Source organism: Esox lucius, chromosome 21, assembly GCF_011004845.1.
Source record: "Esox lucius isolate fEsoLuc1 chromosome 21, fEsoLuc1.pri, whole genome shotgun sequence".
Taxonomy (NCBI): domain Eukaryota; kingdom Metazoa; phylum Chordata; class Actinopteri; order Esociformes; family Esocidae; genus Esox; species Esox lucius.
In genome coordinates, this window is record NC_047589.1 from 29,095,674 (window position 1) to 29,122,395 (window position 26,722).

General features: G+C 47.1%; 1 protein-coding gene across 4 annotated transcripts in view; it reads left to right on the plus strand.

The window, feature by feature from the left end:
* The window catches only part of sulf1 (sulfatase 1), an 86,032-nt gene extending 60,930 nt beyond the window's left edge, over positions 1-25,102 (plus strand). The window contains exons 6-21 of one of the 4 annotated variants that reach the window (XM_029116145.2): positions 620-770; positions 1,134-1,309; positions 1,678-1,806; positions 2,490-2,546; positions 6,645-6,780; positions 11,046-11,280; positions 12,039-12,273; positions 12,466-12,562; positions 13,829-13,923; positions 14,285-14,347; positions 16,822-16,994; positions 17,722-17,864; positions 18,027-18,153; positions 21,190-21,223; positions 22,343-22,393; positions 23,801-23,923. In XM_029116145.2, the coding sequence (XP_028971978.1) occupies positions 620-770; positions 1,134-1,309; positions 1,678-1,806; positions 2,490-2,546; positions 6,645-6,780; positions 11,046-11,280; positions 12,039-12,273; positions 12,466-12,562; positions 13,829-13,923; positions 14,285-14,347; positions 16,822-16,994; positions 17,722-17,864; positions 18,027-18,153; positions 21,190-21,223; positions 22,343-22,393; positions 23,801-23,834 (1,936 nt within the window). In that variant the 3' untranslated portion in view covers positions 23,835-23,923. Of the gene's footprint in view, positions 1-619; positions 771-1,133; positions 1,310-1,677; positions 1,807-2,489; positions 2,547-6,644; positions 6,781-11,045; positions 11,281-12,038; positions 12,274-12,465; positions 12,563-13,828; positions 13,924-14,284; positions 14,348-16,821; positions 16,995-17,721; positions 17,865-18,026; positions 18,154-21,189; positions 21,224-22,342; positions 22,394-23,800 lie in introns of all 4 variants that reach the window. The other 3 variants (XM_029116146.2, XM_029116143.2, XM_029116144.2) reach the window with 3 other exon arrangements.
* The last annotated feature ends 1,620 nt before the right edge of the window (positions 25,103-26,722 follow it).

Consider the following 26,722-nt stretch of genomic DNA (forward strand, 5'->3'; position numbering starts at 1 on the left):
AGCCACAGAGCATTAGGACATTTCCCTCAGCAAACACCTTGGTTATTGATGCTTTTCAAACAGCAGCATAAAACCACCGACCCTCAGTCCCAATGACTATCCTCTACGTAGTGCTCTATTTTAACACAGGCCGCATTGGTCTCTGACCGTAAGTCGTGCCCTGTGTAGCTAGTAGTGTTCCATTTGAGACACGGACACGTGTGGAGGGCTCTTGAGAAACGACTGACAGGTGTGTTCTACCTAAATGCGGGCTGGTTGACTCTGTTTGACTGTGCGATGGTGGGATGACGTCGCAGAGATGTTATGTTTTCCGTTAGCGACGTGTTTGGCTTCTCTTGCTTTTCTGGCTGGATTATTCAGAGGGATGGTTCCCAGTGGGTTCTGTTCTGTCATTGCCCCTGTCCTGGACCTCCTGGATGTAGAGCATTTTAAGTTCTCCCTGGGTCAGGTGGCCCACAAAAACGACCGGCTTATAATAATGAATGATATCTTTGCTCCGACCATCATCGTCCGAGCCGTCCTCGTCCTCATCTTCGCTGAGGTAAAAAATTGTCACAGTTCAAGTGGAGATGTTCTGCTAACTCTCTCCCCTGCCCATGTTCTCTGGCCGTCTCCACAGCACCCCCAGTTACAACTATGCTCCTAACATGGACAAACACTGGATAATGCAGTACACCGGACCGATGAGGCCCATACACATGGAGTTCACCAACTTTCTACACCGGAAGAGGCTGCAGACGCTCATGTCAGTGGACGACTCTGTGCAGAAGGTGAGAGGGCGACATCTGTCTCGTCGTTGGTTCATCTGGCTCGTCGTTGGTTCATCTGGCTCGTCGTTGGTTCATCTGGCTCGTCATTGGTTCATCTGTCTCATTATTGGTTCATCTGTCTCGTCATTGGTTCACCTGGCTCGTCATTGGTTCATTCACTAGTCGTTGAACCTTCCCATTATCTTTCTCTCAATGGATTTTCTTCCCTCTCTCACTCCCTCCCTCCCTCACTCCCTCCCTCTCTCACTCCCTCCCTCTCTTACTCCCTCTCTCTCTCACTCCCTCCCCTCTCTCACTCCCCATACCTTCTGTCTGCCTTCCCTTCCTCCCTGCTGGCCATACTACCCCCCTCTCCCTCCCCAGGTGTATGAGATGCTTGTTGAGACTGGGGAGCTGGACAACACCTACGTGATCTATACTGCTGACCACGGCTACCACATTGGTCAGTTTGGGCTGGTCAAGGGGAAGTCCATGCCCTACGACTTTGACATCCGAGTTCCATTCTTCCTCCGGGGACCAAACGTTGAGCCTGGAGGAGTGTAAGACCGACTGCGAATGCACTAACACAAGTCTATTTTACTGGCAGGCATTTAACTGATTTGTTTATGCGTTTGTTGTTGTTGTGCTCTATGGTTTCCTTACCTACTTTAGTTGAACGTTAATCTCACTTACCTGGATGAAAAATAGGCTCACAAAGCTTTTTAGTTTGGTGTTTTACTTCTGGGAACAATGAGGTTAATTATTAGGGTCACCACAGCACAAAGTATGGAAATCAAGGCTCCTTTCTGTCTGTCTACCAAGCATTTTTGAACCCTGATCTTGCCCCCATCACCCTGATCAATAACAACAACAACAACTATATGTCTGTGTTGTTGTTTATGTTGTTCTGGGTTGTGTGTGTCCCCAGGAATCCTCAGCTGGTCTTGAATATTGACCTGGCCCCCACCATCCTGCACATCGCTGGGCTGGACACACCTCCAGACATGGATGGGAAGTCCATCCTGAAGCTCCTGGAGCAGGACAAGACTGGAAACAGGTAGGACATCTCTGCCCTTCTATCATCTCTGCCCTTCTATCATCTCTGCCCTTCTATCATCTCTACCCTTCTATCATCTCTCTCTTTCTATCATCTCTGTCCTTCTATCATCATTGTCCTTCTATCATAAGTGGCCTGCAGTCCTTTGCCCTCAAACAAACATGTCCACTGATTAGACAGGCAAATCAGGTCTAGTGAAGATTACATTGTCCATCTGTATATATCCAAACAATGATCTCTTATTATTTTTAAACACATTATTTATGTATCAACAACAGAATCACCAGGTCCATCCATCAAGATTAAACAGAGCTCCCAAACGGAAACCTATTCCCTATCAAAGTGGACATGTTGGACCCAAGGCCCTGACCAAAACTAGTCCACTACATTGAGGTTATAGGGTGCCATTTGGTCTCAGACTGAACGAGGAGAAGAAAAAGAGCTGACTGGGTATTTTTCCCCTGGACACCTTTCAGTTCCTTATCGTTAGTCCACAGAGCTCAGGGACTCATAAGACTGTCTGACAGCTGACCCACGGAGCTCAGAGGCCCCCCTTGTAGGGCACCACCTCAGACCAGAGCCACTACGTGGGACCCTCTGATGGCCTACATAGGGTGTCATTTTGGCCTGGTAGACACATGTGTGAGTTCCATCAACTAAAGTGCATATTGTTTTTCCCCCAGATTTAAACCCAATCGAAAACCCAAGGTCTGGAGGGACACTTTTCTGGTGGAGCGAGGGTAAATTGAGGCTCTTCATTCTACGCTCACACGCGCACACACACACACACACACACACACTTTCTGCACCACACATCCATTTCAGAACTGTGTGACACCACATTTCCTTGAAGCCCTATTGTCTAGTGTGCTACTGAGTCCTGGGCCCGCTGGACGCACTCTGTGTCACTGAGGCATGCTGGTCCTCCCAGAGAGTCTTTCTACAAACACACACACACACACTCTCACCAGAGGCTTCCAGACCTCAGTGGTTTTGGAAGGTGGCGGGGGAGACGGTTGAGAATGTCTTTTTTGATCTGTTTGGTCTGTGTCAGGAGGCTGTAAAGGGCTGAGTCAGGACGTCATGACAGGTCACACTGACAGGCGCTGACATGGACTCAGCTTCAAACTGACCCCTCTGATGCCCCTGTTGTGCTTCTCGGGTATTACCTGGTGACCGGGGAAACACACCGACACACACAGGAGCTGGGAATCAAGGGATTAGATGGGGTCTGTCTGTCTTTATATCTGTCTGTATATCTGTCTGCCTATCTGTATATACATCTGTCTGTATATCGGTTTGTCCATCTGTATACATGTCTGCCTGTCTTTCCGCATATCTGACTGTCTGTCAGTCTGTATATAGGTCAGTCAGATTCTGTTGTCTGTCTGTCTGTCTCTTTCACCCAACATACCAGACACACGCAAAATGCACGACATGCGCAGCATACTAGACACACCAGGGGCTTGGTTCTGGGTGTAGTATGTAGAGTAGCAGCCGTAACACCAAAGACTTGTCTATACACGCATGCTGATGAAGAACAGCACCGAGTGTGTGCGTACAGTACCTCGTCTGGGTTCTGTAAGCACAATGAAGCCGGAGGTTCGGCCTCGGAAACACCTTCATGGACAGCAGAACGAGAAGAGGTGTACGCACACACACAAACACACACGCGTACACACACAAACACGCATAGACATATAGCACTAGGCACCCTTATTTGAAGTAATCCACCCTCTTTCCTATTCCCTAGCCAACTCTCTATGTATTTCCTATTCCCTAGCCAACCCTCTATGTCTTTCCTATTCCCTAGCCAACCCTCTATGTCTTTCCTATTCCCTAGCAAACCCTCTATGTCTTTCCTATTCCCTAGCCAACTCTCTGTCTTTCCTATCCCCTAGCCAATTCTCTGTCTTTCCTATCCCCTAGCCAACTCTCTGACTTTCCTATTCCCTAGCCAACCCTCTATGTCTTTCCTATTCCCTAGCCAACCCTCTATGTCTTTCCTATTCCCTAGCCAACCCTCTATGTCTTTCCTATTCCCTAGCCAACCCTCTATGTCTTTCCTATTCCCTAGCCAACCCTCTATGTCTTTCCTATCCCCTAGCCAACTCTCTGTCTTTCCTATTCCCTAGCCAACTCTCTATGTCTTTCCTATTCCCTAGCCAACTCTCTGTCTTTCCTATTCCCTAGCCAACTCTCTATGTCTTTCCTATTCCCTAGCCAACTCTCTGTCTTTCCTATTCCCTAGGCAACTCTCTATGTCTTTCCTATCCCCTAGCCAACTCTCTGTCTTTCCTATTCCCTAGCCAACTCTCTGTCTTTCCTATTCCCTAGCCAACTCTCTATGTCTTTCCTATTCCCTAGCCAACTCTCTGTGTCTTTCCTATTCCCTAGCCAACCCTCTATGTCTTTCCTATTCCCTAACCAACTCTCTATGTCTTTCCTATTCCCTAGACAACTGTCTATGTTCAGTCCCATGCCAGAAAGTTATTTAAAAGGTGAAGTGTTGTTGAGCAATGAGTCTTCCACACGCCATCCTATTTCTATGTGGAAATCCAGTGTTGATAGGAGTTATTTACAACTGTCCTCAGCTGTAAATTTAGCTACGCTGCATTAGCCACGGTCCAGGCTAGCGGGCGACGGGCGGTATCCACATCTACTGTAGCATTACTGTAGACGCCGGGTAGCCAAGAACGCCGTCTCGGGGGTCTGACTCGTTCCGGCCCATTCCAGAACCACAACTCCAACGCAGCCCATGGCCCGGCATTTGGCATGCGCTGTATATAACTCCCTATGTAGTCCAGTCATTTTGACCAGCGCACCTTTATAGGGAAAAGGGCTCCAATTGGGACAAGTTCCTGTCGAATTCCGTCCACCCCGGACCAGCCCTGTCCCTGGGCCAAGCTCATCGACCTCCCCCTGGCTTTGGCACACCGGAACCGCCCTATCCCCAGGACACTCACGGCCCTGCCAACATACAGCAAACCACACGCACTCTCACAGAGAGACACACATGCAAATACGTGATACTGCCAACTCCCATTGCCAGCTGCCTCTGCCAACACTGACTGCATTCTCCAAACACACCGACATCACAAGCATGACATAAAGACACAACAACAATGATACAGACACAACAGCAATGGAATAAAGACAACAACAAAAAAGAAATAGACACAACAACGACATAAAGACAGAACTTGTCTCACAGTCCTGTCTCACAGTCATGTCTCACAGTCATGTCTCACAGTCCTGTCTCTCTGTCCTGTCTCACTGTCCTGGCTCTGTCCTATTTCACTGTCCTGGGTCTCTGTCCTGTCTCTCTGTCCGGTCTTTCTGTCCAGTCTCACTATCCTGGTTCTCTGTCCTGGCTCTCTGTCCTGGCTGTCTGTCCTGTCTCACTGACCTGGCTCTCTGTCCTGTCTCACTGTTCTGGCTCTCTGTCCTGTCTTTCTGTGTCACTGTCCTGGCTCTCTGTCCTGTCTTTCTGTCTCACTGTCTTGTCTCACTGTCCTGGGTCTCTGTCCTGTGTCATTATCTTGTATGTCTTCACCTGTCTCTCTGTCTTTTCCCTCTCTCTCGGTCCTGTCTCACTAACAGCCTGTAATGTATCTTCAGCGGTAGCTAGCAGACAGCATTTATCCAATTCAGGTTCCTCAGTTGTGTTAAAGGTCCCATACTGACTTTGTATTCAGCGAACATGCATCCTTGTCTTGGCAACGCAACAATGTGGGGTTGTTGAATGTGGGAACAAACATTAGCCAGACTCGTTGGTTAAAATCAAGAGCAGGAGAGGCTGAACACCGGTCACAACAGCAACATGATGGATGGCTCAGCTCTCAGGGCTTGTTTATATTACGCTGCATTTTCCGAGTCCTGTCGAAGAAGGACAATTTTGATTATGTAAACCTGCAGATATTAATAACTCCAGAAGCCACCTTCCGAGGTAGCATGCGCCACATTCTCGATAGGGTTTTGCACGTGTGAAGACGTATCTGTCAGAACTGTATCCGGTTTCAGTGCTTCGCGGGACACCATATCACTGGATTTTCCGTTTCCCCACGATTGATGGCCACAGTCCTGCGTGGTACGTCTCAAACATACAGGCGTAAATTCAAATGCTACGGAAATGATTATGCAAACCACGATAAGTCTGTTTCGCAAAAGGTCACCGGTCCCTGATGTCACATACAGCGGTGTTCTGTCAATACCCTGCCCAACGTTGGCAGCGAGGTGTGTGTGTGTGTGTATGTCTGTAGCAGGATGTGCGTTCCCAATGACCAATCATTACTCTACCGTGCATCACTGAGCCCCAACTCCCATAAGGATCTAGGGAAAGGTAGTGTAACAACCTGGAGTGCAGGTTGGGTTTGAAACACTGAGAGTAGATGCTGGTAGACTGGGTAATAACCATTTATAACAGGACTACTTTATAAGCTGAATGCTTTATAACAGGGCTAGTTTATAACCAGACTACTTTATAACAGGACAACTTTATAAGCTGAATGCTATATAACAGGGCTAGTTTATAACCAGACTACATTATAACAGGACTACTTTATAAGTTGAATGCTTTATAACAGGGCTAGTTTATAACCAGACTACTTTATAACAGGACTACTTTATAAGTTGAATGCTTTATAACAGGGCTAGTTTATAACCAGACTACTTTATAACAGGACTACTTTATAAAAGGGCTAGATTATAAGAGGAATACTTTATAAGAGGACTGCTTTAAAACAGGACTGCTTTAACAAGACCCTAACATTCATCTGTCTAACTCTGTCCTGACCTTTGACCTGTCCCTCTCTCCTAACCTTTGACCTTTCCTCCAGTAAACTCCTGAGAAAGAAGGATGATGCTGGAGCCAGCCCAACCACTCAGCACACAAACAGCCTGCCCAAGTATAAGAAGGTCAGAGAGCTGTGTCAACAGGCAGAGTTCCAGACGCCATGTGAACAGCCAGGACAGGTGTGTATATACACACACACACACACAGACAGACCAACAAACAGCCACAGACAGACACACACATACACAAACACACACAAACACAGACACACACACACAGACAGGCACACAGACAGAATTGAACATTGGGTTTCCTTTTAGGTGATTGGGGGTGTAATGTGGCACATTCAGAATAGCTGTCTGGTTTACATTATCTCAGCCTCTTAAAGTGTGGCTGGTTGCTACCTGAACATTTCACCAATTTGTATTGTTCAGGTCTAACGACTCTTATGGCTGTAGTTAGTGGCCAAGTGTGTGTGTGTCGGTGTGTGTGTGTCGGTGTGTGTGTGTGTGTGTGTGTGTGTGTGTCGGTGTGTGTGTGTGTGTGTGTCGGTGTGTGTGTGTGTGTGTGTCGGTGTGTGTGTGTGTGTGTGTCGGTGTGTGTGTGTGTGTGTGTCGGTGTGTGTGTGTCGGTGTGTGTGTGTCGGTGTGTGTGTGTCGGTGTGTGTGTCAGTGTGTGTGTGTCAGTGTGTGTGTGTCAGTGTGTGTGTGTCGGTGTGTGTAGGTGTGTGAGTGCCAGTGTTTGTCGGTGTGTGTCGTGTCTGTGTTGGTGTGTGTGTGTGTGTGTGTATCGGTGTGTGTGTGTGCTGGTGTGTGTCATTGTGTGTGTCTGTGGTTAGTTGTGTGTGTGTTGGTGTCTGTGTTGGTGGTGTGTGAGTCGATTTCTGTATCAGTGGGTGTCGTTGTGTGTTGGAGTGTGTGTGTGTGTTGGTGTGTGTGTGTGTGTGTCATTTTCTGTGTGTGTGTGTGTGTGTGTTGGTGTCTGTGTTGGTGGTGTGTGAGTCGATTTCTGTATCAGTGGGTGTCGTTGTGTGTTGGTGTGTGTGTTGGTGTGTGTGTTGGTGTGTGTGTCGGTGTGTGTGTGTGTGTCGGTGTGTGTGTGTGTGTCGGTGTGTGTGTGTGTGTGTGTCGGTGTGTGGGGCGCTGGTCTTCTAGGCGTTTGCCAGACTCTTTAATGGGTCTGGGATGAAAGAGAGTCATGGATAAATTAGCCCCTCATTCAAACGGTGCAACAATGTCCAATTACCAGGCGACTGCAGTAAACAGCTTTTTGACTGATGGCTGGAGACTGCTATGTCAGACTCCCAAATCTGTTCCCAGTGTAGCGCACCGCTCCTTACCCCACTAGGAAACAGTCAGAAGTAGTGTCCTATGGAGGGAATAGGGTATCATTTGAGATGTGTCTGTGGCTGGGACAGACTGATTCAGCAGAGTTAAACAGTGTGCGCCTCTGCCCCTGGAAAAGACTGTTCCTGAAACAAAAAGGTTAAACACTTCCAATTTGTTAGGGTGTGAGGGGGGAAAACCTTTTAGTATTTTATATTGTGTGTGTTTGTGTGTGTGTAATAATATACTTTTTTTAAGTGCAGTAACCAATGGCAAGTCTGTATAAATGAAGATATACTGGTTCCTTTCAGGGTTACAGAGAAAATAAGGGTTAGAATTAGGGTTTGTTTTAGGGTAAATATTAGTGGGAATACATTTTAGTCCCCAAATTTTCTGTCAGTGTGTGTTTGTGTGTGTTTGTTTGTGTGTGTGTTGCTACAACATATACATTTCGAGGTTTAGTCCTCCCAGATTACTGCTACACACACAAGCACGCACACACACACTCGCACGTGTCTATGGGCAATGACCACCTGTCCATCGAGGGTCAAATCCACGATTTAAAGGGAAAGGTTAAAGCTCAAAGCATTTCAAAGCCTTTGAGGTGAATGTATTTCCAGAGCAGTATGCCAACTGTTGGCGACAGTAAACCTGGTGTGTGTGTGTGTGTGTGTGTGTGTGTGTGTGTGTACAGTGTTCCCGTTTATGGGTAACTGTGACTGCATGTTTTCGGGTTTTGAATTTGGTGCATTTCTGGATGTGCTAAAGGTTTTGTTGTGTCTTATTCTTTCGACATTAGCTCTCCAAATGGCCCCCTAATCCCCCACAGGGGGGCGCCAGCCCCGGGTCCTGCTGGCTCTGCTCGTGCTCCCAGGTGCAGCAGCACGCTGTCTCTGTGTGGAATGGATAATGTGTGGGTCTGAGCCGCACTGTTTTGGGTCCCCACTTCAAGAGCAAGTCCCTGCTTGTAGGGTCTCCTTTACTTCCCCGTCACTCTCTGTCTCGTTTGTCTCTCCCCTGCTCTCTCTTTCTCCCACTCTCTCTCGCTCCTTTTTTCTCCCCCTCTGCTCTCTCTCTCCCCCCCCCCTCTCCTCCTCACGTACTCCATGCTCACTCGTCCTCCAACTCCATTGTCCCTCTCCTCCTGGTGTTGTCCACCCTGTCTGTCAGGATGGAATGGGGCTGAAGAGTCTTCAAACACTCACAAATGAAAACGCACTCGCTGAGAAACGCATACTGTATGTCCATCTGTCTCTACCACTTGGCTTCCCTCCTTCCCACTTTCGCACCCTCTCCCCCAGGCCCCTCCCCCTCCCTCTCCCCCAGGCCCCTCCCCCTCCCTCTCCCCCAGGCCCCTCCCTCTCCCCCAGGCCCCTCCCCTTCCCTCTCCCCCAGGCCCCTCCCAGGCCCATCCATCCCGCCCCCCCACCCCCGGTATAGCATTCAGGACCACAAGCCGTCTGTCAATACTTGTCTGAGTGACTGCTCCACAGAGGAAACTGAATTCTACCCATAGTCCTTAGCTTGGAACTCTCGTTCCCACACAAGCCAGGCCGCCTACTTAGCCGTGGTCAGCAGATGTTTGCCCCCACCCCACCCACACACACACACACACACACGCGCACACACACGCACACTATCTTGTGTCCTAAATGGCAAACTATTCCGTTCCCTATGGGCGATAGTCAAAATCAGCACTCAATGCAGGGATTAGGGTGCCTAAACAACCAGGGAAACAACGAAGAGAGAGATGAGGAGAGAGATGAAGAAAGAGATGGGGAGAGGGAATGAGAGATGGATGGAGAGATGAAGAAAGAGAGGACAAGAGAGAAAGTTGGAGAGACTGAGGGGAACAGGGTTTAACTTTGTTTACAGACAGCAGAGTGATCCAGTTCATTTCATGTGGTGTTCCTGGTTTATCTGTCACTTCAGTTCTTGGACTTGGTTTCCTACGACAGTGGACGGAGATCTGGTTGGGATGTCAGTTTTAGGCCCTCCGTTGCGTATAAAGGGAACACCTTTAAAGGGAACATACGTGTTGCTTGGTCTTCCGGCAGCAGATGTAGCCTTGCCAAAGTATTTAGACCCCTGAACAATTCTCAATTTTACTATATTACTAATAGTACATTAGAATGTTGTTTTCTTTTTGATAGGATAATTTAAAACACTGATGCTCAAAGGAATTTTTTTGTAAGAAAAATAGGAAACTGTAGTATTCATATGTAAAGGTTTTGCACACAGTGTCCCTGAGTGACTTTGGCTTGTAGTCTAGGCTGACGACCTCCAGGTTGTTCAGATTGGTTGGACTATGCTTGTGGACAGCAATCTTCAAATAGTGTCGCTTATTCTCAATTCCTATTCCTTTTTTTCCCTTGAACCACTCCAATGTTGATTGGCCATGTGGTTGGGATCACCGTCCTGATAAATATGTATCAGATATTTTTTCCATAAACGTTTCCTTCATTAATAAGATGCCCAGTCCTTGCTGATGATAAACTTCCCCACAGCATGATGCTGCCACCACCATACTTCACTGTATCTTGAGGCAGAGGATACATAGCGCTTAGATTCTTGGCAAAACAGCTCTATGTTGTTCTCATCTGGTCCCAAAAGCTTTATCGCAACTGGGTCACTCTCTTGCTTTCAGATTGTGCTTTTTGACTAAAGGCTCCTTTCTAGCCACCATCGAATACAGGTCAGTTTTATGAAGAGCCCTTGATTACTGATCCTGTGTTCACTGGGATATCCAAACATTTGGGTATACTTTTTTTTTACCATTTTCCTAATCTATGCGTATTTCTTAGTTATTCTCTAATTTCTGTAGAATGCTCTTTGGTTTTAATTTTCCATCCCGGACAGATTAATGAGCTCAATGGTGGATACCAATGGTAAGGTCATTCTGTCCGGGTTAAGGCAATGCTTTTCCATCGACGTGGGAGCTTCCACACCTTGTCAGGGTTTTAAATGATGTCAAACAAAATGTAATTCTGTAAATCAGGGAACAAATACTTTTGCTAGGCACTGTATTGGCGGCTAGAGACCTTTTCATTTGTGTACAAAAGGATAAAACTAACCCATCCACTACTCACAACCACGTCCTCTTCGGTCTGTCCCCGCAGAAATGGTACTGTGTGGAGGAGGTGACTGGTAAATGGAGGATCCAGAAGTGTAAGGGAGGCGGTCTGAAGGAGAACCCCAGGAAGAGAACCCGAAGCCTGAGGTCCCGCAGCGGCTACGACAGCCGGGAGAGGGAACCGTGTGACTGTGGCCCAGACGGCGGCCTCTACAAACCCCCCAGGGCTGACCGACCAGGACGCTCACACCGCCAGTACCCGCCGTCCTCCGGGGGCCAACGTGAGTGGGGTGGGTTGGGCCGGCAGTTGGAGATACGCTGGGGCTTTTAATGTGTTCTGGGTTGGAGCTTGGGTTATACATACCAATTGGTTGCGGCCTCTGAGGGACCAGGGACTGGCTTGGCCTGGGCTATAGTCAGGGAGGTAGCGAGGGTTGGCTCCAGAGGGTCGGGTCCAGAGGGTCGTGTCCAGAGGGTCGTGTCCAGAGGGTCGTGTCCAGAGGGTCGTGTCCAGAGGGTCGTGTCCAGAGGGTCGGGTCCAGAGGGTCGGGTCCAGAGGGTCGGGTCCAGAGGGTCGGGTCCAGAGGGTCGGGTCCAGAGGGTCGTGTCCAGAGAGTAGCGTTTAAGGATAGCTGGGTAACTGATAAGCATAGGCAGCAAAGATGGACCTGTGGACTTAATCCCCTAATTAGATCACATTCACAACATAAGATCACATTCACAGTATGGTAAAAGTAGCGGAGTTTAGAGACTGATCCCACGTATGGTCGTTTTCTATGTTCTGGCACCACCTGGTGGAATCAGGAGACACAGCAACTGACTAGACTGGTTTCACATCCATCCATTCAGTGGAAGCCATCTTTATTTACTGAAAAGGGGAATTTCCTTGCAGCTTAAATGACAAGACTAGATACAAACATACTTACATACGTTACACACATGCTGACAGACGGAGGTGAATACGACTCTTAAACACACTGACTCCTGATGGAAAGAAGGGATTCATTAAAGACAGGGATGTTTGTTTCTCGTCTGTCAGGCTACAGGCCTCGTTTTGTCCACACTCGACCCACCCGGTCGCTTTCGGTGGAGTTCGAAGGTCAGATCTACGACATTGACCTGGCGACGGACGACCAATCAGGCATCCAGAGACGTGTCATCAGAAAGCGCCACTATGAGGAGGAAGATCTGGAGTCAGACGACGGTTCAGAGGAGATGCTGGCGGATGACACTAACGCTGTTGGGTACCCCAACTCTGTCAAAGTCACCCACAAGTACGTATTTAAATGTTGGCCCAGTTTACAGTTTTAACCTGGGTTGCAGTTTCGGCCTGGGTTACATTACTTGATTGGTTGATTATTTGTTCAGTGTGTTTGATTAGTTGATCAATTTATCGCTTTGTTAATTGATTAGCTGGTTGATTAATATGCTGATTGACTGACTGTCCTTCTCTGTTCCTCTGTCAGGTGCTTTATACTGATGAATGACACAGTCCACTGTGAGAGAGAGGTCTACTCTTCATCCAGAGCCTGGAAGGATCATAAGAGTTATGTGGACCAGGAGGTTAGTCTAACTCAAACGTCTCACTTATAACAAAGTCTGACTGGTTTTCCCGCTCCTTCAACTCTTGACTTCTCATGTGTCCTTTGCTCCTCTACCCCTCCTCTACTCCTCCTCTACCCCTCCTCTACCCCTCCTCTACTCCCCCTCTACCCCTCCTCTAACCCTCCTCTAACCCTCCTCTACCCCTCCTCTACTCCCCCTCTACCCCTCCTCTACCCCTCCTCTACTCCCCCTCTACCCCTCCTCTACCCCTCCTCTACCTCTCCTCTACGCCCCCTCTACCCCTCCTCTACCCCTCCTCTACCCCTCCTCTACTCCCCCTCTACCCCTCCTCTACCCCTCCTCTTCTCCCCCTCTACTCCCCCTCTACCCCTCCTCTACTCCCCCTCTACCCCTCCTCTACTCCCCCTCTACTCCCCCTCTACCCCTCCTCTACTCCCCCTCTACCCCTCCTCTACTCCCCCTCTACCCCTTCTCTACCCCTTCTCTACCCCCCCTCTACCCCTCCTCTACCCCTCCTCTACCCTTCCTCTACTCCTCCTCTATCAATCAATCAATCAAAATTTATTTATAAAGCGCTTTTTACAACAGCAGTTGTCACAAAGTGCTTTACAGAGACACCCGGCCTTAAACCCCAAGGAGCAAACAACAGTAGTGTTGAATTTCAGTGGCTAGGAAAAACTCCCTAAGAAGGTCGAATTTTAGGAAGAAACCTAGAGAGGACCCAGGCTCAGAGGGGTGACCAGTCCTCTTCTGGCTGTGCCGGGTGAGATATTAAGAGTCCAATTGGAATAATAAATAAATTTCTCTTGGCTAAATCCAGAGTATATTTGATTTTAGACTAGGTCAGAAGTATGACCAGGTGGACAAGGACAGGAACAGCAACGGTCCCCCCAAACCAGGTAATCCGCAGGTGTGGACCAGGACCTCATCTCCTTCTAAAATTTAAAATTGGAGGAAACTGAGAAAAGTTAGTAGTACATCCCTCATGTCCCCCAGCACAATAATATAGCAGCGTAACACCTTGGAAACTGAGACGGGGGGGTCCGGTGACACTGTGGCCCTACCCGGGGGAGGCCCCGGACAGGGCCCAACAGGCAGGAAATCAATCCAACCACATTGCCAGGCATCAACCAAAGGGACACCCACCAACCGCAACCCCCCTCTACCCCTCCTCTTACCCTCCTCTTACCCTCCTCTACCCCTCCTCTACTCCCCCTCTCTCACACTTTTGCCAGTTGGATTAGACTCTGTTTTCTGTTGCAGATTGAGGCCCTTCAGGACAAGATCAAGAATCTGCGTGAGGTCAGGGGTCACCTGAAGAGGAGGCGACCCGATGAATGTGACTGTGGGAAGAAGCGGTAGGTGTCCATTTATACAGCATCTCATCAATCAGCTGGTGAGATATACTACACAGCAGGACAAATAACTTAGCCAGAGAACATGCCTAAAGGAGGCTTCCAAATTGACGATAGGACCATATTTTGACTTCAAACTATTTCTTTGTTGCTGACATCATCATAAATGGCCCTGTTTGGGGTACTGGAGCACTTCAGATTCTGTATCCACATAAAATCTTAGAGCGAGAGTTCAAATCTAGGATCCGTTAACCGTTTACACCAAATGAACTAATGCGTCTTGGATCAGCTCTGAAGGCGACGCTTGCGCGGAGAGGACACAAATCCACCATATTTAGTTGCTCTTCTTCTCATCTTAAACCAGCCACTATCACAAAGGACAGAGAAACGGGGGGAAGAACAAGAATGACCACCTCCATCCCTTTAAGTGAGTTCCTCCCCTTAAATTCAGTCCGTCCATGTTTGCCTCATACTGCTCCTTCCAGTGACCATCTCTGTCCTGCCTGAACCCCATTATCAGTGACGTTGTGCCTGAATGTAACCCCATTATCAGTGACGGTGTGCCTGAAATTTAACCCTATTATCAGTGATGTTGTGCCTGAAATGTAACCCCGTTATCAGTGACCTTGAGCCTGAATGTAACCCCATTATCAGTGACGTTGTGCCTGAAATGTAACCCCATTTCACATCATAGTGCACTACTTTCCTACAGGCCTTTGGGTAAGGTAGTGCACTACTTTCCTACAGGCCTTTGGGTAAGGTAGTGCACTACATCACTACAGGCCTTTGGGTAAGGTAGTACACTGCATCACTACAGGCCTTTGGGTAAGGTAGTGCACTACATCACTACAGGCCTTTGGGTAAGGTAGTGCACTACATCACTACAGGCCTTTGGGTAAGGTAGTGCACTACATCACTACAGGCCTTTGGGTAAGGTAGTGCACTACATCACTACAGGCCTTTGGGTAAGGTAGTGCACTACTTTCCTACAGGCCTTTGGGTAAGGTAGTGCACTACATCACTACAGGCCTTTGGGTAAGGTAGTGCACTACATCACTACATGCCTTTGGGTAAGGTAGTGCACTACATCACTACAGGCCTTTGGGTAAGGTAGTGCACTACATCACTACATGCCTTTGGGTAAGGTAGTGCACTACATCACTACAGGCCTTTGGGTAAGGTAGTGCACTACTTTCCTACAGGCCTTTGGGTAAGGTAGTGCACTACATCACTACAGGCCTTTAGGTAAGGTAGTGCACTACATCACTACATGCCTTTGGGTAAGGTAGTGCACTACATCACTACAGGCCTTTGGGTAAGGTAGTGCACTACATCACTACAGGCCTTTGGGTAAGGTAGTGCACTACATCACTACAGGCCTTTGTGTAAGGTAGTACACTACTTTCCTACAGACCTTTGAAGAATGTTAAAAGATCTGATGACAGTGGTTTGAAAGGTTATAATTATACTGTAAATGCAGCCCATCGGTTTGTTATCCTGGCTAGTGAGGCACCGTCTAAGTTTGTGGATGTGACGTTCATACGCCTAATTTGGATGTGACGTTCATACGCCTAATTTGGATGTGACGTTCATATGGCTCATGTGGATGTGACGTTAATATGTCTCATGTGAATGTGACGTTCATATGGCTCATGTGGATGTGACGTTCATATGGCTCAAATGGCTGTGATGTTCATATGGCTCATGTGGATGTGACGTTAATATGGCTCATGTGGATGTGATGTTCATACGGCTCATATGGATGTGACGTTCAAATGGCTCATGTGGATGTGACGTTAATATGGCTCATGTGGATGTGACGTTCAAATGGCTCATGTGAATGTGACGTTCATATGGCTCATGTGGATGTAACGTTCATATGGCTCAAATGGCTGTGATGTTCATATGGCTCATGTGGATGAGACGTTCATATGGCTCATGTGGATGTGACGTTTATATGGCTCATGTGGATGTGACGTTCATATGGCTCATGTGGATGTGACGTTCATATGGCTCATGTGGATGTGACGTTCATATGGCTCATGTGGATGAGACGTTCATATGGCTCATGTGGATGTGACGTTCATATGGCTCATGTGGATGTGACGTTCATATGGCTCATGTGGATGAGACGTTCATATGGCTCATGTGGATGTGACGTTCATATGGCTCATGTGGATGTGACGTTCATATGGCTCATGTGGATGAGACGTTCATATGGCTCATGTGGATGAGACGTTCATATGGCTCATGTATTAGTATAGTCAATTGATTCCTGCATGGTGTGTGCATGATCTCCCATCAACTCCTGGGGGGGTCATTTTTGGGGTGTGTCTATAAAGGCAATAGAGTCTCATGTGTGATCATCAGGGACATATAGAGTGTATGGGAGTCATTGAAGGGGCAATATAATGCAGCTGGGTGTGTCTGTGCCTTGTCAGTTATGAATGCAGCTGGGTGTGTCTGTGCCTTGTCAGTTATAAATGCAGCTGGGTCTGACTGTGCCTTGTCAGTTATAAACGCAGCTGGGTGTGTCTGTGCCTTGCCAATTATAAACGCAGCTTGGTGTGTCTGTGCCTTGTCAGTTATAAACGTAGCTGGGTGTGTCTGTGCCTTGTCAGTTATAAATGCAGCTTGGTGTGTCTGTGCCTTGTCAGTTATACAGTGAGGAACATGGCTAGAATGTCCCAGGGGAGGTCAGTAATGGTGTTCCAACAGCTTAGAAACAGGTGGTCATGGCTCTACCACAGAGGGCTCAGGCAGTTCCCCCAACCATTCCGTGCCATCCCCGTGGTAACTGACAAACATCCCAGAGAGGACACTGAGGGTGGTGGTGATGTCACCTCTTTGTTTTAGTCTTTTCCATACTCTGATTGGCCGACGTGTCTGTCCGTCACGCAGGGAGGCAGTCCAGGAAGTGGACGGGAAGACCCAGCTATTCAATGAAGTCCGGAGGAAGAAGAAGGAGAGGAAGGAGCGGAAGAGGCAGAAGAAGGGCGACGACTGCAGTCTGCCAGGCCTTACCTGCTTCACTCACAACAACGACCACTGGCAGACCGCCCCCTTCTGGAACCGTACGTTACTACACATGAACGCCAACACCACACCTATAAGTACCTGCACTAAGCAGTCAGTAGGGGCAGTATTTACAGTATCTAGACATGAAAGTTAAATACCATACCTACATTATTTAATACATTTATATCCAGAAAGGGAATGTGTATTTGTCACATAATTTATACAGAAGCAGCATCTAAAGCAAATTTTTTATAGAATTTATGCCAGGGTGCACTGGTAGAGAAATTACAAAACATTGGTTTCGTACGATTACCGATGTTTTGTCATTTTCTGCTTGGTGCATCCCTACCGTAACTCTCGCCCATCCTCTCCGTAACCCTTGTCTGTCCTCTCCGTAACCCTTGTCCGTCCTCTCCGTAACCCTCGCCTGTCCTCTCCGTAACCCTCGCCTGTCCTCTCCGTAACCCTTGTCCATCCTCTGCGTAACAATTGTCCATCCTCTCCGTAACCCTTGTCCGTCCTCTCCGTAACCCTTGTCCATCCTCTCCGTAACCCTCGCCTGTCCTCTCCGTAACCCTTGTCCATCCTCTCCGTAACCCTCGCCTGTCCTCTCCGTAACCCTTGTCTGTCCTCTCCGTAACCCTTGTCCATCCTCTCCGTAACCCTCGCCTGTCCTCTCCGTAACCCTTGTCCGTCCTCTGCGTAACAATTGTCCATCCTCTCCGTAACCCTTGTCTGTCCTCTCCGTAACCCTTGTCCGTCCTCTCTCTGTTGGTCCTTCAGTTGGAGGGTTTTGTGCGTGCACCAGTGCCAACAACAACACATACTGGTGTCTGAGGACCATCAACGAGACCCACAACACTCTGTTCTGTGAGTTCGCTACAGGCTTCCTGGAATACTTTGACCTGAATAATGACCCCTATCAGGTGAGTGGTCCTGGAGAAACAGAAACACATTCAGTTCTATTAAGTTGTATTGTACAGTGATTCATTTATGTGGAGCTGAGTCTTCGGTTTCCTGTGAGATGCTTGTATTTCAAAGAGATTAATGTGTGTGTATGTGTGTGTGTGTGTGTGTGTGTGTTGTAGCTGACCAACACGGTGTACTCCGTGGACAGGGAGGTATTGAACACTCTCCATTCTCAGCTGATGGAGATGAGGAGTTGCCAGGGACACAAGCAATGTAGCCCCCGACCCAAAGGCCTCGAAATCACAGGTAAAAACTCCTCCCACATCGAGTCTACTCTAAAGGAGCTAGCCCCCCGTGACTCTGAGCCGTGACCCCCCGTGACCCTGACCTGTGACCCCCCCGTGACCCTGAGCTGTGACCCCCCCGTGACCCTGAGCCGTGACCCCCCCCGTGACCCTGAGCTGTGACCCCCCGTGACCCTGAGCCGTGACCCCCCGTGACTCTGAGCCGTGACCCCCCGTGACTCTGAGCCGTGACCCCCCGTGACTCTGAGCCGTGACCCCCCGTGACTCTGAGCCGTGACCCTGAGTCGTGACCCCCCGTGACTCTGAGCCGTGACCCCCCGTGACTCTGAGCCGTGACCCCCCCGTGACTCTGAGCCGGGGGCCAGTTGTGGGATTCTCCTCCAATAATGGTTAAGGTTTTGGGAACTGCACTTTCTACTTCCACAGGAATGTGGACGATCGTGATGTTGAAATCATCCCTGCATGATGTTATTTGTTTGGTTAAAAAAAGGCCCTACCAGATGCTAGTCTCTCAGTTTGTTTTGTATGGTGGTACACCTGGAGAGTCAAGTTGAGCCAAAGCCTGTCAGGAGGCCATGACTACCGACGGTAACGCTCCCTTCTGAAGTAATGTGAACAGAACTTCAGCTGGTGAACCAATGGTGGTGGTTTAGGCAGAAACCTAAATGGCACCACCTAAATGTGGTACACTACTTTTGACCAAGGCACATAAGACTGTGGTAAAAGGTTGTGTGCACGCCAATGGTGTCATTTGGGTGTTTTGGTAATAAGCATCTCTTTAACTGAGGGGTACTGTCTAGGGCCTGGGCCTGGTGTTAGTGATGTCATTTTGAGAGAGCTTCACACCGCAAGCTGGTCCAGGATTTCATCTCTCCGCCGGCCCTCTTCCTCACCATGGCAGTGAGGAGCCGCCCAGATACATATGATGTCACAACTCAGGGTGGCGGTTGACAATGTTGCTCTTTTTTGTTCCGGCTGGTTTTGTCTTGACGATAACACTCCACTCTAGGTTAGCCTGGTGGCCATGTCTGTTTGTGTTGTCTTTCCAACTCCATTCTAGGTTAGCCTGGTGGCCACTTCTATTTGTGTTGTCTTTCCAACTCCACTCCAGGGACGCGGAGGAGAGTTTGCCTCAGTTTTAGTCTCTTTCCAGCAGTTAGGAGCATTCCATTGGTTAAGAACACACTGTCATTCCACTGGTCAGGAACATGCTGTCATTCCACTGATCAGGAACATATTGTCATTCCACTGGTCAGGAACACGCTGTCATTCCACTGGTCAGGAACATACTATCATTCCACTGGTTATGAACACACTGTCATTCCATTGGTTAAGAACACGCTGTCATTCCACTGATCAGGGACACACTGTCATTCCACTGGTCAGGGACACGTTGTCATTCCACTGGTCAGGGACACGTTGTCATTCCACTGGTTAGGAACACACTGTCATTCCACTGGTTAGGAACACACTGTCATTCCACTGGTTAGGAACACACTGTCATTCCACTGGTTAAGAACATGCTGTCATTCCACTGGTTAAGAACATGCTGTCATTCCACTGGTTAGAAACACGCTGTCATTCCACTGGTTAGGAACACGCTGTCATTCCACTGGTTAAGAACATGCTGTCATTCCACTGGTTAGGAACACGCTGTCATTCCACTGGTTAAGAACACGCTGTCATTCCACTGGTTAAGAACATGCTGTCATTCCACTGGTTAGGAACACGCTGTCATTCCACTGGTTAAGAACATGCTGTCATTCCACTGGTTAGGAACACACTGTCATTTGTGATGGTAATTCCATGTATCGACACTCGGAGTAAGGGACATAGAGACAAAGTTCTCTTTGTACATTATAACCGTTTTATTAATTATTATGCACAGAGACTATTATGAGAGACGCCACAAACCGCTTACACACACATAATCGTCTGAGGAGTCTCTAACTCAATATAGCTCATTCAACCATATATATCACATAGAAAAAAGGGGTGTGGTAAGATGCTGCCATCTGTTTAATGTCAATCAAACACCTTTCCCTTTGTTCTATCACACAAGTCAAATGCTATCTTCCCCCACCTTATCCTTCCTGCCATAATGTTTACTGTAGTGTTTACCCAAAGGGGCCAACTGACCTTACTCCCCCCAAGGACCACATTCCTGAGGAACAAAAGACTGATACCCTTCTTCTACGCAGGAGGACATGGCCCAAATACCTGTTAATCCTCTGATATTATACAGACATGTGTGTCACAATCAAAGTAAAGATCTACATATCAGCCAAATGGAAAGACAGACATTTCTCAAATATACCTTAGTTCAAAATTACCATAACACATTTCACTGGTTAGGAACACACTGTCATTCCACTGGTTAGGAACACACTGTCATTCCATTGGTTAAGAACACACTGTCATTCAATTGGTTAAGAACACACTGTCATTCCATTGGTTAAAAACACACTGTCATTCCATTGGTGAAGAACCCCCCTCCAGTTACACCCCCTCTGGGGACTTGTTGATGTGGTTCTAACATCGTCAGCATAATGTCTGTTTCTGACCTGTAGACATCACATATTTCATCAACACCCAACTCAAGGCTCCCAACCCACTCAAACTAAAATGTGAAACAACACACAGGGGACCCCTTAAATAGCTGAATACCTTTCTGAATATCTTTCACCTTGAAGGGACGGCCGGGAACGTCCCCACACAGCCCTGCACTAGTCTCAATACCTCTCCGTCAATCCCCGTCTGTCACCTGTTCATCCAACCAATCAATTATCCCCTCATCCACCTACCTTCCCACTGTCCTGCACCACCTCGTTTGTCATCCCTCTCTCATCCGTGTTCTAACTGCGTCGCCGTCATCTCTCCTCTAGGGGCCTAGCGGCTGGGGTGGTCTGTGCATGAAGAGACATCTCCAATGTGAATGGTTCATTATTTTCTTTTACCCCCCCCCCCCCCCCCCCCCCCCCCGACCTAATTTGATTTGAGACATTAACACTGGAACTGCTCTTATTTTCCTGATCAGGAGGTAAAGATGGCGGCACCTATGACCCACACAGGTATCCAACCTTGTTTATGATATCTCTTTCTCTCCCTCCCTCTATCTCTCTTGGATTGAGGCTTCTCTCGATAACTGCATGAGCTGACTCATCGACTCGTTCATTCACTAATCCCCAATGAAGCTGAGACGCCGCTTGGTTTCTGACTGCATGCTGGGGAAAGTCTGTATATGCTCACTAATCGTCAATTTTGCCTATTTGTTTTTTAAGTGGCTTCCTTCCATTGTAATTGTGAAGTTGTGAATGACCATCATTGCACCTTTATACAATACAATACAACTTTATTGTCCATATGTATGCACCAGTGAACAGTTGGATCACCTAACTGATCCCCCTCCCAGATAGCACACATCAACTTTACTGCTATTTAAACCAAAGTACCTGCAGATGCTACGCATTAAAAGTCTTTTAGACATTAGATGTGACATTTTGACAAGACATTCCCAAGAGCAGCTTTGACTTTGACTCACAGTTTCAGCCACTCAAGTCAAAACTCAAGTTTAATATCTTAGTCAAACTGAATTGCTCAAGAATGATTGTAATCGCAAACGAATCCCCCAAATGAAATGCAACATTCTATCTATCTGTTGCAATGAAATGCAACATTCTATCTATCTGTTACAATGAAATGCAACATTCTATCTATCTGTTGCAATGAAATGCACATAAGGGCAAAAAAGATTTCTCTTCACTCCGTCACCTGTACGTACTTGTCTGTGCATGTAGTCTTGGAAGCATGACGTACCATGCCAGTCCCTCAGCCGTTCACTCATTCCATCTGTCGACTCTTCTCACGCATCACAATGCACGATCATCCACACGTCGCCATGGAGAAGCATTAGCCCACATTGCCATAGGGACATCATTAGGTTACTAGGCCTCCCACCATGTCATGAATGCCACCCTATTCCCAATTTAGTGCACTGCATTTCACCAAAGCCTATGGGGCCGCGAGAAGTGCAAGTAGTCCTCTAAGGGGGAAGGGTGTGTCGTCTGTCAGTCAACCATTGTACTTGTGCAACATGGCAGAACGGAGACTTGAGTTGTCGTGACCTCTCTGTCCCCTCTTCCCTGACCTCTGACCTGACTGACCTCTGTTTCTGGGCACCTGCTTACCAGGCAACAGCAGCATCGAAAGTGGTCAAAAAGGAGACCAAGCCAGTCCTTCCTGTGAGTCATGCTAGTCTATTCTATATTCACACATCTCAGAACGATCCATTTATGTTGAACATCAGTGGGAGTGCTTGCCGTTTCAAAGAGCTTCATCCACAATAAGGGATGATGTTCTATCTCATTGTCTTTCCATGATTCCTTGCATGCTTCTGCTCAACCACTTCGGGAGGGAAGGTCCAAGGTAATTACAAAAATCTGACAGAGAGAGAATCCAAAGAATTGGGGAACGATAAAGTTTATACTTGATGAAGAGTCTTCTGACAATAAAAGTGATAAAGGATCAATTCCATTTTAATTCAGTCAAGGACTCCTCACCAAATTGGCTTAATCACCTGCTTTAACATTAGCCCTGGTATAGTTAAACATTATTTTTATAAATTTGGTTTAACTTTATTTTGAGAGTCCCAGTTAGCTCAGGTTAGGATTTGGTATAGAAGAAGGTTTAGGATGATGGTTAAGATTAGTTGATAGTTAAAATGTAACTGATAGTTGGTAGATTATCTCTAGAGCATCTACAGACAGACTTTGGGACTCTTTAAATAATGTGTTGCCATACATTAGATTTATTATAATTACTTTTCTCCTCAACACTTTCCTTCATTGCAGATGATCATCGTTTTTTTCTTTCTCACATTTCTTTCCCAGCTTCCATTCCTTTTTTCTGCAGGTTACCTGACTATTCTTTAAACACAACAAGCCCTGTCATTGCTCAGATTTGTTTTTTAGTTCAGGTAGTTTACTAAAGTGATTCATATTATTGCAGAACTGAGCATTTTATTCATTTTTTTTTAAGAAAACAAGTGTTTGTACTTCTGCTTATGGCTTCAGCTTGGGTGCTGTTTGAAACTCTGCTGTGTGTTGTGGGTGTGTGGGTGTGTGGGGTGGGAGGGGCACTAACCCCAAGGTGCTGAGTTGGCTGCCATAATGGAGGCTACAGGCTGGATACTGCTGCTGGGCATGACTCAACCCAATGCAACATTATCAAAACTGCCACTACTGTACCAAGCATTGCCACTACTGCACCAAACACTGCCACTACTATACCAAACAATGCCATTACTGTACCAAACACTACCACTAAAATACCAACCACTGCCACTACTGTACCAACCACTAACACTCACTACCCCTGCTATATTACTCACTACCACTACGACACCACACACTACCATTACTATACCATACTGTACCATTAAAATTCCACACATTAACACTACTATACCAGATACCACCACTACCACACCACACACTATCACTACTATACCACACACTCCCACTGCAATACCAAACGCTATCACTACTATACCACACACTCCCACTGCAATACCAAACACTATCACTACTATACCACACACTACCACTGCTATACCTTCCTGACCATTTTCTCTCTTCTTCCCCTCACAGCTCTCAGCCAGTCTGGGAGGGACGGACGGGTTAAGCTGCCCAACCTGACAGAGGAGGAGGTGGACTGGTGTGGACTGGAGCAGCTGTACAGTATTGTGAATGAGAGCTTGTATGAGAGCAGGACTGACTACAGCCCCGGACAGGACGACTGGCACAACTTCCAGAAGGATGTAGATAACATGTTTGCACTGCTACACGTTTTAGACGAATTCCAGAAAAACAACAACGAAGACAACCAAACCAACAAGCGCTCTGAAGAACCCCTGGCACTTTCCCTGGCAGAGCCAGGGTCGGGGGGTTGGGGGACAGAGGAGGGAAGTGGGGGCCATGCAGAGGGGACGCCCAGCCGGTATATCTGGCCAGGCCTGGACGTCCCAATCCGGGCCACAGTAGGACTCACCCGCCACACAACCACCTCTGCCCCGAGCCCACCCCCACCGGTACCGCCCACACCCCCACCGGTACCGCCCACACCCCCAGCATCCGTCAGGCCCCCGCTGGAATCTATCAATGAACTCCCGGGGGAGAGCCTCCCCATGGACAGACCCAGGCTGTCTGTGATGACATCGTCAGATGGTCAGTGGAGAGGGGGAGGGGAAAAGGTTGGAGTGGGGGAGGGGGTTGCCCGCGGAGACACGTGGGCGGCTTACCAGCTGGAGGAGGGGCTAGACAGCGAGGGGGAGGTCTTTAGTGGGAACGGGAACAACGGCTTGACAGATATTGAGACGCGACACGATGGCCTGCTGGTGACCAGGGTGGGGCAAGTGTCTGATCAGGGGGCTTACATGGGGTCCTACCCAGGCCAGAGCCAAGTCGAACTGGACAGCTTCATCCAGGGACTGGAGCTGTACGACAAGGAGGAGGGGGACGATATATTCTACGCCCAGGTCTACCTCCCCCTTTTCCCACAGACACAGAGGCCTGTAGTTAAGACCACCACTGCTAGCAGCACCACCGGGAGCCCCCCTCAGACTGGCACCCCCCGGGGGATGGGGGTGGTAGTGCACAATCTCCAACGGGACCAGACACAGGTTCTGCAGATAGAGCCCCGGCCTCAATTCCTGGACAACGAAGGTAGTGGGTTCCCCCCTCGGCCCTCTTCCCCCCACACCCAGTGAGACACAGACAAAAAGCTTGTGCTGGCCTGCCCATTGAGGAGGCTTGGCCGGTTGCCACAGAGACACTAAGGGACAGAAACTGGGGGACATGGAGAGCCAAGATGGCGAACAGTGATGTCATCACCCAGTTAAAGCTGTATTTTTTATCAAGTATTCAAGTTATTATTATTGTTGATTTTTTTTTTACTGGTGCATTCATTTATTTTTAGAAAAATTACAGTGTTATTTTTTCTTCAAATATATATATTTAGAGAAATAAAAAACTTAACACAGCTGAAATTAAATAAAAATGGGAATTCGAAGATGAATTGATTTAAATTCAAGTGGATAACAATGTTGATGTTTTTAATATATATATTGTTAAATAAAATAACGGGTTATAAGAATGGTGAAACCATTTCCTGGTCTAAACGCTAGTTGCATCCTAGCATTAGCTAACACCATGGTGTGCTTCATGGGCATTGTCTAATGCTAACTTAGGCAGGGATTCAATCTGATCAGTGTTAGATCCATGTTGAAGTGTGGCCTGAACTTCAATGGTAATTTCATTTAAATAATTTACAGTGTGTGAATGTGATGTACACTAACATGGGAACATAGCTTGTAGAAGAAGCACGATTGGATTGAATTCAGGCCTTGCTCATCTCTAGGCCAATGATCACAGCTCTATCCCCACCATATATATAACCACTGACCAATCAGATGATCCCAATAGTTTGACCCTAAATGCACTTTGAACTTTAAACAATTAGCTTTATTTCTCTTGTTCTGACTGTAACCATTCATTGTAAATGTTTGTGGTTTTGAAAAATATATTTACCTTTTTTATAAATTGCAGAACAAAACTGATTATTGGTATTTCATTTTGAACACCACTGCAAGTGCAACACTGAATGTGACGACATTTAAAGTCTACAAATTTACAAAATGAACGTGACAAAATGTAAAGTCTATAAATTTACAAAATGAATGTGACAACATGTAAAGTCTACAAAGTTACAAAATGAACGTTGCTAAATTCATTTAAAGATTCATATTTTTTTTAATCTAGTAATGCATTCTGCTGTTGGCGAATCCCTGACACCTTTCCCACACAGAAAAGCTGCTTTTCACTTATATTCTATTTGTTCAGTCATACGGTAAATTATATCGTATGGAAATCTGGAACCTGGGAGGTTACTTTAATTGTTATGAATAGTAAAAGTATTCAGTAAGTCCCCTATTCAGGTGGTATAAGCTGACATAACAAGGTCAAGTCCACCTTTTTTTTCAGATATGTCAAGTCAAACTAAAATGTCAAATCGGTCTAAAATCTGAATACGAGCCACAAGTAAGTTAGAAAATGTTCATTTTGCAACCTTTTGACTTTTTCAGTAATCATCACACAGCACCTGCGAACCCCCCTTTTCCATTATCTCATTGGCCTTTGTTTTTACATCTTGCTTCTGTTGATGATTAGTTTGCTTAAGTGTTGATTCTGCCTAAAGCCAAAATTGACTGTTCATTTATTTTATTTTTCCCTCCCTTTTTTTATTTTTAACATGTAGATATATTGCAACAATTCTGGTTTCAGGAAAGCCAAGAAGCTTTAATGAAATAAAAATGTCAAATATTTTATAGTGATATCCGTTTATTGAATTAACATAAAATCTTCATACACCCATAAACCTACCAAACCACTTTGACACAACTGGGGTTGCAATATTCCAAGAACTTTTGACAAATACACAGGTTTTCCAGAAATCCCAGTTGGAATATTTCCATAATCAGGAATAAGCAAGAATTGCAGATGCATTTGACAAGG